The following is a 19,992-nucleotide window of genomic DNA, read 5'->3' on the forward strand; positions in this document are numbered from 1 at the left end:
CCTAGACCTTACAGTGAAATGTTTACTTACAACCCCTTAATCAACAATGTAGTTAAAAAAAAAAATTGAGTTAAAAAAATATTTACTAAATAAACAAAACAAATTAAAATAAAGTAACACAATAAAATAAGAATAACATGACTATATACAGGGGTTACCGGTACAGAGTCAATGAGTACAGGTTAGAGGCCATTTGTACATGTAGGTAGGGGTAAAGTGACCATGCATAGATAATAAACAGCGAGTAGCAGCAGTGTCAAAACAAAAAGGGGGGGGGTCAATGCAAATAATCTGGGAGGTCATTTTATTAATTGTTCAGGAGTCTTGTGTCTTGGGGGTAGAAGCTGTTTAGAAGCCTCTTGGACCTAGACTTGTCGCTCCGGTACCGCTTGCCGTGCGGTAGCAGAGAGAACAATCTATGACTAGAGTGGCTGGAGTCTTTGACAATTTTTAGGACCTTCCTCTGACACCGCCTGGTATAGAGGTCCTGGATGGCAGGAAGCTTGGCCCCAGTGATGTACTGGGCCGTATGCACTACCCTCTGTAGTGCCTTGCGGTCGGAGGCCGAGCAGTTGCCATACCAGGCAGTGATACAACCAGTCAGGATGCTCTCGATGGTGCAGCTGTAAAACCGTGGTTGGAGTCTTTGACAATTTTTAGGACCTTCCTCTGACAGTGGTCCTGGATGGCAGTAGTGTTGGAGTTAGTTAGGTCCTAGGCTAGTGTTGGGGTTAGGTCCTAGGCTAGTGTTGGAGTTAGTTAGGTCCTGGGCTAGTGTTGGGGTTAGGTCCTAGGCTAGTGTTGGGGTTAGGTCCTAGTCTAGTGTTGGGGTTAGTTAGGTCCTAGTCTAGTGTTGGGGTTAGGTCCTGGGCTAGTGTTGGGGTTAGGTCCTAGGCTAGTGTTGGGGTTAGGTCCTAGGCTAGTGTTGGGGTTAGGTCCTAGTCTAGTGTTGGGGTTAGTTAGGTCCTAGGCTAGTGTTGGGGTTAGGTCCTAGTCTAGTGTTGGGGTTAGTTAGGTCCTAGGCTAGTGTTGGGGTTAGGTCCTAGGCTAGTGTTGGGGTTAGTTAGGTCCTAGGCTAGTGTTGGGGTTAGTTAGGTCCTAGTCTAGTGTTGGGGTTAGGTCCTAGGCTAGTGTTGGGGTTAGGTCCTAGTCTATTGTTGGGGTTAGTTAGGTCCTAGGCTAGTGTTGGGGTTAGTTAGGTCCTAGGATAGTGTTGGGGTTAGGTCCTAGGCTAGTGTTGGTTAGTTAGGTCCTAGTCTAGTGTTGGGGTTAGGTCCTAGGCTAGTGTTGGGGTTAGGTCCTAGGCTAGTGTTGGGGTTAGTTAGGTCCTAGTCTAGTGTTGGGGTTAGGTCCTAGGCTAGTGTTGGGGTTAGGTCCTAGTCTAGTGTTGAGGTTAGTTAGGTCCTAGGCTAGTGTTGGGGTTAGGTCCTAGGCTAGTGTTGGGGTTAGTTAGGTCCTAGTCTAGTGTTGGGGTTAGGTCCTAGGCTAGTGTTGGGGTTAGGTCCTAGTCTAGTGTTGAGGTTAGTTAGGTCCTAGGCTAGTGTTGGGGTTAGGTCCTAGGCTAGTGTTGGGGTTAGGTCCTAGGCTAGTGTTGGGGTTAGTTAGGTCCTAGTCTAGTGTTGGGGTTAGGTCCTAGTCTAGCGTTGGAGTTAGTTAGGTCCTAGGCTAGTGTTGGGGTTAGGTCCTAGGCTAGTGTTGGGGTTAGTTAGGTCCTAGGCTAGTGTTGGGGTTAGTTAGGTCCTAAGCTAGTGTTGGGGTTAGGTCCTAGTCTAGTGTTGGGGTTAGGTCCTAGGCTAGTGTTGGGGTTAGGTCCTAGTCTAGTGTTGGGGTTAGTTAGGTCCTAGGCTAGTGTTGGGGTTAGTTAGGTCCTAGTCTAGTGTTGGGGTTAGGTCCTAGGCTAGTGTTGGGGTGAGTTAGGTCCTAGTCTAGTGTTGGGGTTAGGTCCTAGGCTAGTGTTGGGGTTAGGTAGGTCCTAGGCTAGTGTTAGGGTTAGGTCCTAGGCTAGTGTTGGGGTTAGTTAGATCCTAGGCTAGTGTTGGGGTTAGTTAGGTCCTAGTCTAGTGTTGGGGTTAGTTAGGTCCTAGGCTAGTGTTGGGGTTAGGTCCTAGTCTAGTGTTGGGGTTAGGTCCTGGGCTAGTGTTGGTGTTAGGTCCTGGGCTAGTGTTGGGGTTAGGTCCTAGGCTAGTGTTGGGGTTAGGTCCTAGGGTAGTGTTGGGGTTAGTTAGGTCCTAGGCTAGTGTTGGGGTTAGGTCCTAGTCTAGTGTTGGGGTTAGGTCCTAGGCTAGTGTTGGGGTTAGGTCCTAGGCTAGTGTTGGGGTTAGTTAGATCCTAGGCTAGTGTTGGGGTTAGGTCCTAGGCTAGTGTTGGGGTTAGGTCCTAGGCTAGTGTTGGGGTTAGTTAGGTCCTAGGCTAGTGTTGGGGTTAGTTAGGTCCTAGGCTAGTGTTGGGGTTAGGTCCTAGGCTAGTGTTGGGGTTAGGTCCTAGGCTAGTGTTGGGGTTAGTTAGGTCCTAGGCTAGTGTTGGGGTTAGTTAGATCCTAGGCTAGTGTTGGGGTTAGTTAGGTCCTAGTCTAGTGTTGGGGTTAGTTAGGTCCTAGGCTAGTGTTGGGTTTAGGTCCTAGGCTAGTGTTGGGGTTAGTTAGGTCCTAGGCTAGTGTTGGGGTTAGATCCTAGGCTAGTGTTGGGGTTAGGTCCTAGGCTAGTGTTGGGGTTAGTTAGGTCCTAGGCTAGTGTTGGGGTTAGTTAGGTCCTAGGCTAGTGTTGGGGTTAGGTCCTAGGCTAGTGTTGGGGTTAGTTAGGTCCTAGGCTAGTGTTGGGGTTAGTTAGGTCCTAGGCTAGTGTTGGGGTTAGTTAGGTCCTAGGCTAGTGTTGGGGTTAGGTCCTAGGCTAGTGTTGGGGTTAGATCCTAGGCTAGTGTTGGGGTTAGTTAGGTCCTAGGCTAGTGTTGGGGTTAGTTAGGTCCTAGGCTAGTGTTGGGGTTAGGTCCTAGGCTAGTGTTGGGGTTAGGTCCTAGGCTAGTGTTGGGGTTAGGTCCTAGGCTAGTGTTGGGGTTAGTTAGATCCTAGGCTAGTGTTGGGGTTAGTTAGGTCCTAGGCTAGTGTTGGGGTTAGGTCCTCGGCTAGTGTTGGGGTTAGGTCCTAGGCTAGTGTTGGGGTTATGTCCTAGGCTAGTGTTGGGGTTAGGTCCTAGGCTAGTGTTGGGGTTAGGTCCTAGGCTAGTGTTGGGGTTAGGTCCTAGGCTAGTGTTGGGGTTAGGTCCTGGGCTAGTGTTGGGGTTAAGTCCTAGGCTAGTGTTGGGGTTAGGTAGGTCCTAGACTAGTGTTGAGGTTAGTTAGGTCCTAGTCTAGTGTTGGGGTTAGTTAGGTCCTAGGCTAGTGTTGGGGTTAGGTCCTAGTCTAGTGTTGGGGTTAGTTAGGTCCTAGGCTAGTGTTGGGGTTAGGTCCTAGGCTAGTGTTGGGGTTAGGTCCTAGGCTAGTGTTGGGGTTAGGTCCTAGGCTAGTGTTGGGGTTAGGTCCTAGGCTAGTGTTGGGGTTAGTTAGGTCCTAGGCTAGTGTTGGGGTTAGTTAGGTCCTAGGCTAGTGTTGGGGTTAGGTCCTAGGCTAGTGTTGGGGTTAGTTAGATCCTAGGCTAGTGTTGGGGTTAGTTAGGTCCTAGGCTAGTGTTGGGGTTAGGTCCTAGGCTAGTGTTGGGGTTAGTTAGATCCTAGGCTAGTGTTGGGGTTAGGTCCTAGGCTAGTGTTGGGGATAGTTATATCCTAGGCTAGTGTTGGGGTTAGGTCCTAGGCTAGTGTTGGGGTTAGGTAGGTCCTAGGCTAGTGTTGGGGTTAGGTCCTAGGCTAGTGTTGGGGTTAGTTAGATCCTAGGCTAGTGTTGGGGTTAGTTAGATCCTAGGCTAGTGTTGGGGTTAGTTAGGTCCTAGTCTAGTGTTGGGGTTAGTTAGGTCCTAGGCTAGTGTTGGGGTTAGGTCCTAGGCTAGTGTTGGGGTTAGGTCCTAGGCTAGTGTTGGGGTTAGTTAGGTCCTAGGCTAGTGTTGGGGTTAGGTCCTAGGCTAGTGTTGGGGTTAGGTCCTAGGCTAGTGTTGGGGTTAGTTAGGGTCCTAGGCTAGTGTTGGGGTTAGGTCCTAGGCTAGTGTTGGGGTTAGGTCCTAGGCTAGTGTTGGGGTTAGTTAGGTCCTAGGCTAGTGTTGGGGTTAGGTCCTAGGCTAGTGTTGGGGTTAGGTCCTAGGCTAGTGTTGGGGTTAGTTAGGTCCTAGGCTAGTGTTGGGGTTAGGTCCTAGGCTAGTGTTGGGGTTAGGTCCTAGGCTAGTGTTGGGGTTAGGTCCTAGGCTAGTTTTGGGGTTAGTTAGGTCCTAGGCTAGTGTTGGGGTTAGGTCCTAGGCTAGTGTTGGGGTTAGTTAGGTCCTAGTCTAGTGTTGGGGTTAGGTCCTAGGCTAGTGTTGGGGTTAGTTAGGTCCTAGGCTAGTGTTGGGGTTAGTTAGGTCCTAGGCTAGTGTTGGGGTTAGGTCCTAGGCTAGTGTTGGGGTTAGGTCCTAGGCTAGTGTTGGGGTTAGGTCCTAGTCTAGTGTTGGGGTTAGGTCCTAGGCTAGTGTTGGGGTTAGTTAGGTCCTAGGCTAGTGTTGGGGTTAGGTCCTAGGCTAGTGTTGGGGTTAGTTAGGTCCTAGGCTAGTGTTGGGGTTAGTTAGGTCCTAGGCTAGTGTTGGGGTTAGTTAGGTCCTAGTCTAGTGTTGGGGTTAGGTCCTAGGCTAGTGTTGGGGTTAGTTAGGTCCTAGGCTAGTGTTGGGGTTAGGTCCTAGGCTAGTGTTGGGGTTAGGTCCTAGTCTAGTGTTGGGGTTAGTTAGGTCCTAGTCTAGTGTTGGGGTTAGTTAGGTCCTAGGCTAGTGTTGGGGTTAGTTAGGTCCTAGGCTAGTGTTGGGGTTAGGTCCTAGGCTAGTGTTGGGGTTAGGTCCTAGGCTAGCGTTGGGGTTAGTTAGGTCCTAGGCTAGTCATTTTTCACATTGTAATTCAGTTGACTATTTGGGTAATCTGGAGAAATCCAGTATGTTTGTGCTAACGTTCCACTCCGTGCCAGTCTTTGTCACGTTTGGAACGCTAGCACAACAGGCTGATTCCCAGGCTACTAGGAGGGTGTCTTTGTTTTATTGTGTCTAAAGTGGACTTCACAACACATTGTAGGTGCAGATAACATCAGGTCTACTTCTAGCACAATACAGTACCCTAGACTCATACAGAGGAGGTAGTTCAGTGTGTGTTTGTACTCTGTTTCTCTGTCTCTGTGTCTCTCTGTCCGTTATAGTGTGTAACTAGGCCATGTCAGGACTTTGACGCCGACTCCGCCACTCGTCCTCGCCCCGTCTCCTTCCCGCCTCTTCGCTACGCTGAATTTGCGCTGCTCTGTTCTGGGAGGGAAGTCCTTGGCATGACTCTGACAAGCAGAGGAGATGCTCCAATAACCAGGAACTCTTTAGACTGACAGAGGAGATGCAGGAACAGAACAGCATTGTGGGTGTGGATGCTGCCCTGTCATTGTCCTAGTGTTACAGAGTCAACATGTTGCATTACCTTCCTATGATAATGTAACTACGTAGAAGCATCATCATTCATGCTTTTCTGGATGATTCTAGTTTCTATGTTGTTTTTAGACCATGTTACATCATGTCCCAATAAGCACGTGGAAACCTTCCTTCCTTCCTTCCTTCCTTCCTTCCTTCCTTCCTTCCTTCCTTCCTTCCTTCCTTCCTTCCTTCCTTCCTTCCTTCCTTCCTTCCTTCCTTCCTTCCTTCCTTCCTTCCTTCCTTCCTTCCTTCCTTCCTTCCTTCCTTCCTTCCTTCCTTCCTTCCCTCCCTCCCTCCCTCCCTCCCTCCCTCCCTCCCTCCCTCCCTCCCTCCCTCCTGGTGCAGTGTGTGTAGACGTCTCAGTACTTCCTTCCTTCCTTCCTTCCTTCCTTCCTTCCCTCCCGGTGCAGAGTGTGTGTAGACGTCTCAGTACTCCCTCCCTCCCTCCCTCTGGACAGACACTAGGCTTTTATATAGAACAGTCTCTGTCTGGACAGGGGCATCCTGGTGTGGCCCAGGGGTACCTCTCTCTGCCAGGACAGGGACGTCGTGGTGTAGCCCAGGGGTACCTCTCTCTGCCAGGACAGGGGCATTGTGGTGTACCCCAGGGGTACCTCTCTCTGCCAGGACAGGGGCATCGTGGTGTGCCCCAGGGGTACCTCTCTCTGCCAGGACAGGGACGTCGTGGTGTGCCCCAGGGGTACCTCTCTCTGCCAGGACAGGGGCATCGTGGTGTGCCCCAGGGGTACCTCTCTCTGCCAGGACAGGGGCATCGTGGTGTACCCCAGGGGTACCTCTCTCTGCCAGGACAGTCTTGTTTTATTTCCATCTGTTTAAATTAGCAGGTTTGTTCTATATATAGAAACGAGTTCTATTCAGAGAGCGTGACAGAAGGACATGATGCAGTCATCAACACACAGCCTGCTACTGTGAATGTGTGTGTGTGTGTGTGTGTGTGTGTGTGTGTGTTTCTCTCTCTGTGTGTGTGTGTGTGTGTGTGTGTGTGTGTGTGTGTGTGTGTGTGTGTGTGTGTGTGTGTGTGTGTGTGTGTGTGTGTGTGTGTGTGTGTGTGTGCGTGTGTGTTTGTGTGTGTGTGTGTGTGTGTGTGTGTGTGTGTCCGTTTGTGTCCTGATCTGATGACACAATAGACAGGTATTTCAGTAGCTGCCTTGAAGCCAGTAGCAGCAAGACCTTCATACTTTTCAAACATACACTATATATATAAATGTATGTGGACACCCCTTGAAATTAGTGGATTCGGCTATTTCAGACACACCCGTTGCTGACAGCTGTATAAAATCGAGCACACATCCATGCAATCTCCATAGACAAACATTGGCAGTAGAATGGCCCTGTACTGAAGAGCTCAGTGACTTTCAACGTGGCACCGTCATAGGATGCCACCTTTCCAAGTCAGTTCGTCAAATATCTACCCTGCTAAAGCTGCCCCGGTTAACTGTAAGTGATGTTATTGTGAAGTGAAAACGTCTAGGAGCAACAACGGCTCAGCTGTGAAGTGGTAGGCCACACAAGCTCACAGAACAGCACCGGCGAGTGCCGAAGCGCATAGCACATAAAAATCTAAACTGCCTCTGGAAGCAACGTCAGCACAAGAACTGTTTGGAGCTTCATGAAATGGGTTTCCGTGGCAGAGCAGCCGCACACAAGCATAAGATCACTATGCGCAATGCCAAGAGTCGGCTGGAGTGGTGTATAACTCGCCGCCATTGGACTCTGGAGCAGTGGAAATGCATTCTCTGGACTGTTCCCTGACCTCAACCCCATCAAAACTCTTCGGGATGAATTGGAACGCCGACTGCGAGCCAGGCTTAATCACTCAACATCAGTGTCCGACTTCACTAATGCTCTTGTGGCTGAATGGAAGCAAGTCCCCGCAGCAATGTTCCAACATCTAGTGGAAAGCCTTCCCTGAAGAGTGGAGGCTGTTATAGCAGCAAAGGGGGGGACCAACTCCATATTAATGTCCATGATTTTGGAATGAGATGTTCGACGCGCAGGTGTCCACATACTTTTGGCCATGTAGTGTATTTGCTCTAAATACCAGAGGCCGTGAGTTTACCAGCGTGCTGTATACCGATGTTTACAGTGAGTTTACCAGCGTGCTGTATACCGATGAGTACAGTGTGTTTACCAGCGTGCTGTATACCGATGTGTAGAGTGTGTGTTTGCCAGCGTGCTGTATACCGATGTGTACAGTGTGTGATTACCAGCGTGCTGTATACCGATGTGTACAGTGAGTTTACCAGCGTGCTGTATACCGATGTGTACAGTGTGATTACCAGCGTGCTGTATACCGATGTGTACAGTGAGTTTACCAGCGTGCTGTATACCGATGTGTACAGTGTGATTACCAGCGTGTGCTTTAGGTTTGTGTTCAGCATAGGGTAGCAGAGGCCCTGGATTCCAACTCTATTTCATTATCTTTGCTCTGGCCTGCCTAGAGTTTCAGACGGGAGTTTATTCAGTTTTACATTTACATGTTTTTTTTTACATTTTAGTCGTTTAGCAGACGCTCTTATCCAGAACGACTACATTTCATATATATATCTTTTTTTTCCCGTACTGGTCCCCCGTGGGACTATAGTTTTGGGACTAAAGTAATAGTATTTAGTACAGTAGGTGGGTAGTACTGTGGCTCAGTTGGTAGAGCATGGTGTGTGCAACGCCGGGGTTGTGGGTTCGATTCCCATGGGGGCCAGTACTAAAATTAAAAATGCATGCATTCACTACTGTAAGTCGCTCTGGATAAGAGCGTCTGTTAAATGACTAAAATGTAAAATGTAAATGTAATACAGCCTGGGTAGTAGGTCTGTAATACAGCCTGGGTAGTAGGTCTGCCATACAGCCTGGGTAGTAAGTCTGCCATACAGCCTAGGTAGTAGGTCTGCCATACAGCCTGGGTAGTAGGTCTGCCATACAGCCTGGGTAGTAGGTCTGTAATACAGCCTGGGTAGTAGGTCTGCCATACAGCCTGGGTAGTAGGTCTGTAATACAGCCTGGGTAGTAGGTCTGCCATACAGCCTGGGTAGTAGGTCTGTAATACAGCCTGGGTAGTAGGTCTGCCATACAGCCTGGGTAGTAGGTCTGCAATACAGCCTGGGTAGTAGGTCTGCCATACAGCCTGGGTAGTAGGTCTGTCATACAGCCTGGGTAGTAGGTCTGCCATACAGCCTGGGTAGTAGGTCTGCCATACAGCCTGGGTAGTAGGTCTGTAATACAGCCTGGGTAGTAGGTCTGCCATACAGCCTGGGAAGGAGGTCTGCCATACAGAGGGGAGATCTAAAGATGCGACAACTACACTGGCATACCGGACACCCCGCAAAGCCTGGGTAGTAGGTCTGCCATACAGCCTGGGTAGTAGGTCTGCCATACAGCCTGGGTAGTAGGTCTGCCATACAGCCTGGGAAGGAGGTCTGCCATACAGAGGGGAGATCTAAAGATGCGACAACTACACTGGCATACCGGACGCCCCCGCAAAGCCGTGGGGAGGGGGGGGATCCATGAGCTCTGGGGGGAAAATGCGCATTGTCATCGATGTCTATAATTTATCATTTTGACAGTAGCCCCTTCAAAAAGTCATTCATAAACCTTTTTAATTTCCGTATGTACTAGGAAGATAAGTGTTTGTTTCTTTCGGCTTCAGCAATGTCACTGTTAAAGTGTCTCTAACTGATCGAAAGTATCAAGGGGATATGGGTGAAATAATGCCGCGGTTGTCAAGGCTACAACGGCGCCAGTGCAGTGAGTGGAACTTCCTCAGGTGTTCTGCAGCTCATATCAGAAGATCGACAGCCTGGTGCATCTCAGGTATTTCATTGGGGATTTTAGTTTATTAAATGATCTCTCAGCAGATGCGAACAGTTACAGGGATGGTAAAAAACAGCTTGATTGCCGTAGCAAAAAGGAGTGTTGCTTCAAAATACAACAGTTCTGTAACATCTTTAATTGAGCCTTTCATTCTCTCCTCCGCTGCCGGGCCTCAACATGTTCCGGTGGTCGGGAAACTGGACAGCCAATGAATTGGCAGATTAAAAAAACAGGTGATCATCTTTAGCGGACAACAGTTCTTGAACAACAACAAAAAATCGCGGTTTGCGATTTCGTTCATCAATCTAAAATACAATTTTATTTATCACATGCACCGAATACAACAGCTGTAGATCTTACAGTGAAATGCTTACTTACAGTCCCTTAACCAACAAAGCAGTTTTAAGAAAATACCCCCCCAAAAAAGTAAGAGATGAGAATAACAAGTAATTAAAGGGCAGCGGTAAATAACAATAGCAGGGCTATATACAGGGGGTACCGGTACAGAGTCAATGTGGAGGCTATATACAGGGGGTACCGGTACAGAGTCAATGTGGAGGCTATATACAGGGGGTACCGGTACAGAGTCAATGTGGAGGCTATATACAGGGGGTACCGGTACAGAGTCAATGTGGAGGCTATATACAGGGGGGTACCGGTACAGAGTCAATGTGGAGGCTATATACAGGGGGTACCGGTACAGAGTCAATGTGGAGGCTATATACAGGGGGTACCGGTACAGAGTCAATGTGGAGGCTATATACAGGGGGTACCGGTACAGAGTCAATGTGGAGGCTATATACAGGGGGTACCGGTACAGAGTCAATGTGGAGGCTATATACAGGGGGGTACCGGTACAGAGTCAATGTGGAGGCTATATACAGGGGGTACCGGTACAGAGTCAATGTGGAGGCTATATACAGGGGGTACCGGTACAGAGTCAATGTGGAGGCTATATACAGGGGGTACCGGTACAGAGTCAATGTGGAGGCTGTATACAGGGGGTACCGGTACAGAGTCAATGTGGAGGCTATATACAGGGGGTACCGGTACAGAGTCAATGTGGAGGCTATATACAGGGGGTACCGGTACAGAGTCAATGTGGAGGCTATATACAGGGGGTACCGGTACAGAGTCAATGTGGAGGCTATATACAGGGGGTACCGGTACAGAGTCAATGTGGAGGCTATATACAGGGGGTACCGGTACAGAGTCAATGTGGAGGCTATATACAGGGGGTACCGGTACAGAGTCAATGTGGAGGCTATATACAGGGGGTACCGGTACAGAGTCAATGTGGAGGCTGTATACAGGGGGTACCGGTACAGAGTCAATGTGGAGGCTATATACAGGGGGTACCGGTACAGAGTCAATGTGGAGGCTATATACAGGGGGGTACCGGTACAGAGTCAATGTGGAGGCTATATACAGGGGGTACCGGTACAGAGTCAATGTGGAGGCTATATACAGGGGGTACCGGTACAGAGTCAATGTGGAGGCTATATACAGGGGGTACCGGTACAGAGTCAATGTGGAGGCTGTATACAGGGGGTACCGGTACAGAGTCAATGTGGAGGCTATATACAGGGGGTACCGGTACAGAGTCAATGTGGAGGCTATATACAGGGGGGTACCGGTACAGAGTCAATGTGGAGGCTATATACAGGGGGTACCGGTACAGAGTCAATGTGGAGGCTATATACAGGGGGTACCGGTACAGAGTCAATGTGGAGGCTATATACAGGGGGTACCGGTACAGAGTCAATGTGGAGGCTATATACAGGGGGTACCGGTACAGAGTCAATGTGGAGGCTATATACAGGGGGTACCGGTACAGAGTCAATGTGGAGGCTATATACAGGGGGTACCGGTACAGAGTCAATGTGGAGGCTATATACAGGGGGTACCGGTACAGAGTCAATGTGGAGGCTATATACAGGGGGTACCGGTACAGAGTCAATGTGGAGGCTATATACAGGGGGTACCGGTACAGAGTCAATGTGGAGGCTATATACAGGGGGTACCGGTACAGAGTCAATGTGGAGGCTATATACAGGGGGTACCGGTACAGAGTCAATGTGGAGGCTATATACAGGGGGTACCGGTACAGAGTCAATGTGGAGGCTATATACAGGGGGTACCGGTACAGAGTCAATGTGGAGGCTATATACAGGGGGTACCGGTACAGAGTCAATGTGGAGGCTATATACAGGGGGGTACCGGTACAGAGTCAATGTGGAGGCTATATACAGGGGGTACCGGTACAGAGTCAATGTGGAGGCTATATACAGGGGGTACCGGTACAGAGTCAATGTGGAGGCTATATACAGGGGGTACCGGTACAGAGTCAATGTGGAGGCTATATACAGGGGGTACCGGTACAGAGTCAATGTGGAGGCTATATACAGGGGGTACCGGTACAGAGTCAATGTGGAGGCTATATACAGGGGGTACCGGTACAGAGTCAATGTGGAGGCTATATACAGGGGGTACCGGTACAGAGTCAATGTGGAGGCTATATACAGGGGGTACCGGTACAGAGTCAATGTGGAGGCTATATACAGGGGGTATCGGTACAGAGTCAATGTGGAGGCTATATACAGGGGGTACCGGTACAGAGTCAATGTGGAGGCTATATACAGGGGGTATCGGTACAGAGTCAATGTGGAGGCTATATACAGGGGGTACCGGTACAGAGTCAATGTGGAGGCTATATACAGGGGGTACCGGTACAGAGTCAATGTGGAGGCTATATACAGGGGGTACCGGTACAGAGTCAATGTGGAGGCTATATACAGGGGGTACCGGTACAGAGTCAATGTGGAGGCTATATACAGGGGGTACCGGTACAGAGTCAATGTGGAGGCTATATACAGGGGGTACCGGTACAGAGTCAATGTGGAGGCTATATACAGGGGGTACCGGTACAGAGTCAATGTGGAGGCTATATACAGGGGGTACCGGTACAGAGTCAATGTGGAGGCTATATACAGGGGGTACCGGTACAGAGTCAATGTGGAGGCTATATACAGGGGGTACCGGTACAGAGTCAATGTGGAGGCTATATACAGGGGGTACCGGTACAGAGTCAATGTGGAGGCTATATACAGGGGTACCAGTACAGAGTCAATGTGGAGGCTATATACAGGGGTACCAGTACAGAGTCAATGTGGAGGCTATATACAGGGGGTACCGGTACAGAGTCAATGTGGAGGCTATATCCAGGGGGTACCGGTACAGAGTCAATGTGGAGGTTATATACAGGGGGTACCGGTACCGAGTCAATGTGGAGGCTATATACCGGGGGTACCGGTACAGAGTCAATGTGGAGGCTATATACAGGGGGTACCGGTACAGAGTCAATGTGGAGGCTATATACAGGGGGTACCGATACAGAGTCAATGTGGAGGCTATATACAGGGGGTACCGGTACAGAGTATTTATAGATAATAACAGAGAAAAGCAGCAGCGTAGAAAGGGGGGGGGGGCAATGCAAATAGTCTGGGTAGCCATTTGATTAGCTGTTCAGGAGTCTGATGGCTTGGGGGTAGAAGGTGTTTATAAGCTTCTTGGACCTGGACTTGGCGCTCCGGTACCGCTTGCCGTGCGGTAGCAGAGAGAACAGTCTATGACTAGGGTGGCTGGAGTCTTTGACAATTTTTAGGGTTCTTCCTCTGACACCGCCTGGTATAGAGGTCCTGGATGACAGGAAGCTTGGCCCCGGTGATGTACTGGGCTGTACCCTCTGCAGTGCCTTGTGGGCGGAGGCAGAGCAGTTGCCATACCAGGCAGTGATGCAACCAGTCAGGATGCTCTCGATGGTGCAGCTGTAAAACCGTTTGAGGATCAGAGGACCAACGCCAAATCTTTTCAGTCACACTGCCAGGTCTCTGACCACCTCCCTATAAACTGTCTCATCGTTGTCGGTGATCAGGCCTACCACTGTTGTGTCATCACAAACTTAATGATGGTGTTGGAGTCGTGCCTGGCCGTGCACACACAAGTGAACAGGGAGTACAGGAGGGGACTGAGGACACATATTGAAGGTCTCCAGTGTTGAGGATCAGCGTGGCGGATGTGTTGTTGCCTACCCTTACCACCTGGGGGCGGCCCGTCAGGAAGTCCAGGATCCAGTTGCTGAGGGAGGTGTTTAGTCCCAGGATCCTTAGCTTAGTGATGAGCTTTGAGGGCACTATGGTGTTGAACACTGAGCTGGGGTCAATGAACAGCATTCTCACATAGGTGTTCCTTTTGTCCAGGTGGGAAAGGGCAGTGGGGAGTGCAATAGAGATTGCATCATCTTTGGATCTGTTGGTGCGGAATGCAAATTGGACTTGTCTAGTTAAATAAAGGTTAAAATAATAATAGAAATAAAAATATGCACGGTGAATCACATGATTCTACCTCGCTCCTGAATTACACGTGTTACAACTATCCCTTCTTACAAACATCCTGGTCTCCCCTACATTTACCAAAGTTACAGTATTACTGCTGTCTATTATCTATCTATCTATTATAGAAATGAAATCATTCAGGATAGCCCACTACACCATGAGAAGGCCTATAGTTTAGCCACGGAGGATTTTAGCCCAATAACTAGGAATTTCCTACAGTCGGGAACGCGCGGCAAATCTGTCAGACAAAACATGTTAAAAAAACAATCGAGCCAAAACACATGTTGGAAAGCAATGACTCCTGCTGAAAAGAGAAAGCTTTATGCTGTAGGTTCCCAAAATATTTAATCAACTTCCAAATATATTTTACAAAAGAGAGAGAGAGAGAGAGAGAGAGAGAGAGAGAGACTTTTGGCACGATTGCATCGATATTCACCAGCTAGTGAGCTGCGCATCATTGAGAGAGTCGGTGGAATTGGAAATCATTTTTAGGACTATAATTTCCTCATGTCTGTGTCTCCACACTCCCATGCCAAGGCTGTTGATTGAATCAAGACAAAATCGTTTTTATTGATTTCAGATTCTCAGTTTGTCAGTGTCATAGTAGTCTGCCATTTCGATCATTTGTGAGGTATTAAGAAAGATTCTGCCGACGTCTCCAGTCATGAAAAATGACGTAGAATTAATTGCATGAAATGCGTTTTTTAAAATGGCCAACATTTTCCCAGACCTTAGGCTACTAAAAAGGTTCCCCATGTGTGCAACTTCTGTTAATAATTGCCTCAACTCTACTGTTCTATACCATTAGGCAAATGTGATGATATGCACGATGCTTTATTATCGAGGTGATTTTCTCTCATGAGTTCCGGTTCCTCAGAACTCCACAGGTTTCTCATGAGTTCCGGTTCCTCAGAACTCCACAGGTCTCTCATGAGTTCCGGTTCCTCAGAACTCCACAGGTCTCTCATGAGTTCCGGTTCCTCAGAACTCCACAGGTCTCTCATGAGTTCCGGTTCCTCAGAACTCCACAGGTTTCTCATGAGTTCCGGTTCCTCAGAACTCCACAGGTCTCTCATGAGTTCCGGTTCCTCAGAACTCCACAGGTCTCTCATGAGTTCCGGTTCCTCAGAACTCCACAGGTCTCTCATGAGTTCCGGTTCCTCAGAACTCCACAGGTCAACCCCCCCCTCTCGATTTACATATTAATCACTGGTTATAACATAGTGGCTTGTTATAACATAGTGGTTTTAACAGTGCCACACAGCCTGTCTAATCATAGCCAGATATAGGCTATAAATGTCTATTTTTTTTTATCGTGGTTGATTCTACAGTGTGTAAATAGCGAGTAAATAATGAGTCTGTCTGTCTGTTGTACTGTTTTAAAGGAGTTTAGGAATGTCATCTACTTCATTCTGTTGAAATATAATCTGTCAGATAAGGTTAGTAGAAGGAAACTCCTTTATGAAATCAATCCCCAGTCTCTGTCTTGGACCGGGAGGGGAGTGGAGAGGAGAGGAGAGTGGGGAGGGGAGAGGAGAGGAGAGTGGGGAGGAGGGGAGAGGAGAGGAGAGGAGAGGAGAGAGAGGAGAGGAGAGGAGAGGAGAGGAGAGGATGGGAGAGGAGGGGAGGGGAGAGGAGAGGAGTGAAGAGGAGAGGAGTGGAGAGGAGTGGAGAGGAGAGGAGGGGAGAGGAGTGGAGGGGAGTGGAGAGGAGAGGAGGGGAGAGGAGAGGAGGGGAGGGGAGGGGAGGGGAGAGGAGAGGAGTGAAGAGGAGAGGAGGGGAGGGGAGAGGAGAGGAGAGGAGGGGAGAGGAGAGGAGGGGAGGGGATGGGAGAGGAGAGGAGTGGAGGGGAGGGGAGAGGAGAGGAGGTAAGGGGAGGGCAGTCTGCCCGCCTGCTTGCTGAAGCCCTGACTGCAGCAGTTTTCAAGGCTTGCACGGTTTGGAGCTTGAGTGGGAATTTCCTATCTACGTAGCAACAACCGTCCCCCGTCCCTCCTCCTCCTTGCGGTGATGCTGCTGCGCTGGTAGTAAAAAGGAGAGCTCTCTCTCTCTCCAGCAGCACAGTGGACAGCAGCGTCGCGTCAGTAGCCAGGCAGAATACATTACCGACGGCAGAGTAGAGCAGAGCTCTCATCATACTGCCGTAGACACTTAGGGAACTCAGTCCTGCCGTGCAATACGGGATCTTACAGGCTACAGATTCATCCTTTTTACTTCCCCCATCTCGCTGACAATAGCCACACTATTTTTTATCCTGCACAGCGGATCTTGGGAAACATTTTGTAAAGGAAAAGGACGCTTTATATTCTGGATATATATATATATATATTCTGCATAAGAGACTTTGTGTTTTGTAGCGTGATAAACCACGCACCTTGTCTTCTACCCCGATGTGGAGGCGCTCTCGGTTCAGTCACAGAAGAGGGTCGCTAGTTAACTCCAGATGGGACACTAAGACGTGTAGATCGTGGAAAGGCTCTACACTCCGACTCAAACATCCTGACTGCTGCTGCTGTTGCTAGTAGAAACAGTCTGTCTGTCAGAGACTGTTTACCGGAGGACCGAGAAGCCGGTAATCAGACGACACCAACATGGTTCAGAACATTATTTTGGTGTTTTTCCGCAGGCGGCTGAGCCAGAGACCCGCCGTAGAAGAGCTGGAAAGTCGGAACATCCTCAAACGTGAGTATTATTGATTAGCATATGTACTACATAGTTTATAACTGATTATACCAACAGCTCCTCGACTTTATTACGTTATTATTCTTACATTTATTGCCATGGTGATGAAGACATGTTACATTGAACTGCAAAAATTGAGGTTTATACTGCAGCTTTCTTAAAATGCATCTACATTTCCGAGTTAAATATATAAAAAAATATTTTTTATTTTTTTACAAATAAATATCCCTATTTGTCGAACATTGGGCTACTATTGATAAATAGTATTTAAAATGATTACAAAATATTTGTTGCATATTATGCAGAAAGATATCCCATTTCCTGAGCCTATATGGTGTATTTTGTGCCAGCTCTCTTCACTACTGGTTTAAAGGGACATTCAAACACTTTATATAAAAAAATAAAGAGCTTTTTTATTCCACTTAATATCTCAATATCAATTTCCCTGCAGTCGACTAATCCTGGAGGGCTTTTGTCCCTAAAACTCCCAAACGAAAAATACTAATCTACTATGTTATATAATACAGTATATATTATTAATGATAATAATATGCCATTCAGCAGACACTTTTATCCAAAATGACAGTCCCTCTGTCTGCTGGTCAGCCCATACAGACACACAGACGGACGCAACACACACACACGCACACACGCACACACACACACACACACACACACACACACACACACACACACACACACACACACACACACACACACACACACACACACACACACACACACACACACACACACACAAGCACAGACTAACAGACAAAGACAGGCCTGTGAGATTGTGAAGGGAAGCTGTTGTGTTGTATGGACAACATGCTCTCACAATCTCACGTCCGAATTAAACGTTCATCCATGTTTTTGCGTTTATACATGAATTGCGAAATCTTAAGGTTAGGCTCTAAATTGTTAAGGTAAGGGTTATGTTTTGGGATAGGTTTAAAACCAAAATCTCAATAACAACTTTCTATGACTGGATTCGAACATGCATCGTTTGGCACTAGAGGCCATCCCCAACACCCTAACCTATGTGAAAGGAATAGCACTCCCTGTTGCCCCTTGTTGACTGGTTAAAACGTCATCTCCCGATGTCTTCAGACATGGATCGACTCCAAATACTGACTTGTATTATGGGTGACCTGCCTGGTATGGACTCTCTGTCTCTCTCTCTCTCGCTCTCTCTCACTCTCTGTCTCTCTCTCTCTCTCTGTCACTCTCTGTCTCTCTCTCTCTCATTTCTCTCTTTCTGTCTCTCTCTCTCTCTTTCTCTCATCTCTATCTCTCTATCTCTCTATCTCTCTTTCTCTCATCTCTCTCTCTATCTATCTCTCTTTCTGTCTGTCTGTCTGTCTGTCTGTCTGTCTGTCTGTCTGTCTGTCTGTCTGTCTGTCTGTCTGTCTGTCTGTCTGTCTGTCTGTCTCTCTCTATCTCTCTTTCTCTCATCTCTCTCTCTCTCTCTCTCAATTCAATTTAATGGCTTTATTGGCATGGGGAAAATATGTTAACATTGCCAGAGCAATGAAGTAGATAATAAACAAAAGTGAAATAAACAATAAAAATGTACAGAAAACCCTAACCCCTAACTCTAACCCTAACCCCTAACTCTAACCCTAACCCCTAACCCTAACTTTAACCCTAACCCTAACTTTAACCCTTAACTCTAACCCTAACCCCTAACCCTAACGCTAACTTTAACCCTAACCCCTAACTTTAACCCTAACCCCTAACTCTAACCCTAACCCTAACCCCTAACCCCTAACTCTAACCCTAACTCTAACCCTAACCCTAACCCCTAACCCTAACTTTAACCCCTAACTCTAACCCTAACCCTAACTCTAACCCTAACCCCTAACTCTAACTCTAACCCCTAACTCTAACCCTAACCCTAACTCTAACCCTAACCCCTAACTCTAACCCTAACCCCTAACCCCTAACTCTAACTCTAACCCTAACCCCTAACTCTAACTCTAACCCTAACTTTAACCCCTAACTCTAACCCTAACCCCTAACTCTAACTCTAACCCTAACCCCTAACCCTAACTTTAACCCCTAACTCTAACCCTAACTCTAACTCTAACCCTAACTTTAACCCTAACTCTAACCCTAACCTTAATGTCTAATATAGACTCAATCCTATAAGGCTTCAATCTGCAATCCTAGCTCACATTTCTCCCTAACACACACACACACACACACACACACACACACACACACACACACACACACACACACACACACACACACACACACACACACACACACACACATTTTAATTCGTCTACAGTCACGTCAGGACTCAGACACTAGATCACAGGTCAGTATTGTTTCTAATGTGATGTGTTGTGTTTTTTCCTCCAGAGAGGAACGACCAGTTAGAGCAGGAGGAGAGGAGAGAGATCAAACAGAGACTCAACAGGAAGTTGAACCAGCGTCCAACAGTAGATGAGTTAAGAAACAGGAAGATACTGATTCGATTCAGTGACTATGTTGAGGTGGCCAAGGCTCAGGACTACGACCGCAGGGCAGACAAACCCTGGACAAGGCTGTCTGCTTCAGACAAGGTCAGCTCAACACACACACATACACACACACACACACACACACACACACACACACACACACACACACACACACAGACACTGTGTTGTTGTTGTTATTATTGTTGAATCTGCTGTTGTTGTTATTGTTGTTGACTCTGCTTTTGTTGTGGACTGTGCTGTTGTTGTTGTTATTGATGTTGAACTTGCTGTTGTTGTTTTTGTTGACTTTGCTGTTGTTGTTATTGTTGTTGACTGTTGTTATTGTTGTTGACTGTGCTGTTGTTATTGTTGTTGGCTGTGATGTTGTTGTTGTTGTTGACTGTTGTTATTGTTGTTGACTGTGCTGTTGTTGTTATTGTTGTTGACTGTGCTTTTGTTGTTGTTATTGTTGTTGGCTGTGATGTTGTTGTTATTGTTGTTGACTATGTTGTTGTTATTGTTGACTGTGCTGTTGTTGTCATTATTTTTGATTGTGCTGTTGTTGTTATTGTTGTTGACTGTGCTGTTGTTGTTATTGTTGACTGTGCTTTTGTTGTTGTTATTGTTGTTGACTGTGTTGTTGTTATTGTTGACTGTGCTGTTGTTGTCATTATTTTTGATTGTGCTGTTGTTGTTATTGTGTTTGACTGATGTTGTTATTGTTGTTGACTGTGCTGTTGTTGTTATTGTTGTTGACTGTGCTGTTGTTGTTATTGTTGTTGACCGTGCTGTTGTTGTTATTGTTGTTGACCGTGCTGTTGTTGTTATTGACATTGGTGTTGTGTTCTCCAGGCAGCAATACGGAAGGAGCTGAATGAGTTCAAGAGCAACGAGATGGAGGTTCACAATTCCAGCAAGCACCTGACAAGGTGAGTCTCAGGTAATGGACAAACTAATGTCACCTAGCCAGTGGGTACATGCAATGTGCACAGACTGCTAGAATGAAAGTCAGATTTTAGCAGAACGTTTTGCTGAATCACACAGAACCGGGGAGATGAGGACACATTTA

The 19,992-nt window shown here is 47.7% G+C and overlaps 1 protein-coding gene across 3 annotated transcripts in view; it reads left to right on the forward strand.

Annotated features, from left to right (window-relative positions):
* LOC106583825 (phosphatase and actin regulator 3) overlaps nucleotides 1-19,992 on the forward strand; it is a 69,621-nt gene that overhangs the window by 48,044 nt on the left and 1,585 nt on the right. For 2 of the 3 annotated variants that reach the window (XM_045705471.1, XM_045705473.1), the window contains 3 exons: nucleotides 16,397-16,452; nucleotides 18,823-19,025; nucleotides 19,776-19,852. In XM_045705471.1, coding sequence (XP_045561427.1) covers nucleotides 16,397-16,452; nucleotides 18,823-19,025; nucleotides 19,776-19,852 — 336 coding nt within the window. Of the gene's footprint in view, nucleotides 1-16,396; nucleotides 16,453-18,822; nucleotides 19,026-19,775; nucleotides 19,864-19,992 lie in introns of all 3 variants that reach the window. The other variant, XM_045705472.1, reaches the window with a different exon arrangement.

This window comes from Salmo salar, chromosome ssa22 (assembly GCF_905237065.1).
Source record: "Salmo salar chromosome ssa22, Ssal_v3.1, whole genome shotgun sequence".
In the NCBI taxonomy this organism is placed as follows: Eukaryota; Metazoa; Chordata; class Actinopteri; order Salmoniformes; family Salmonidae; genus Salmo; species Salmo salar.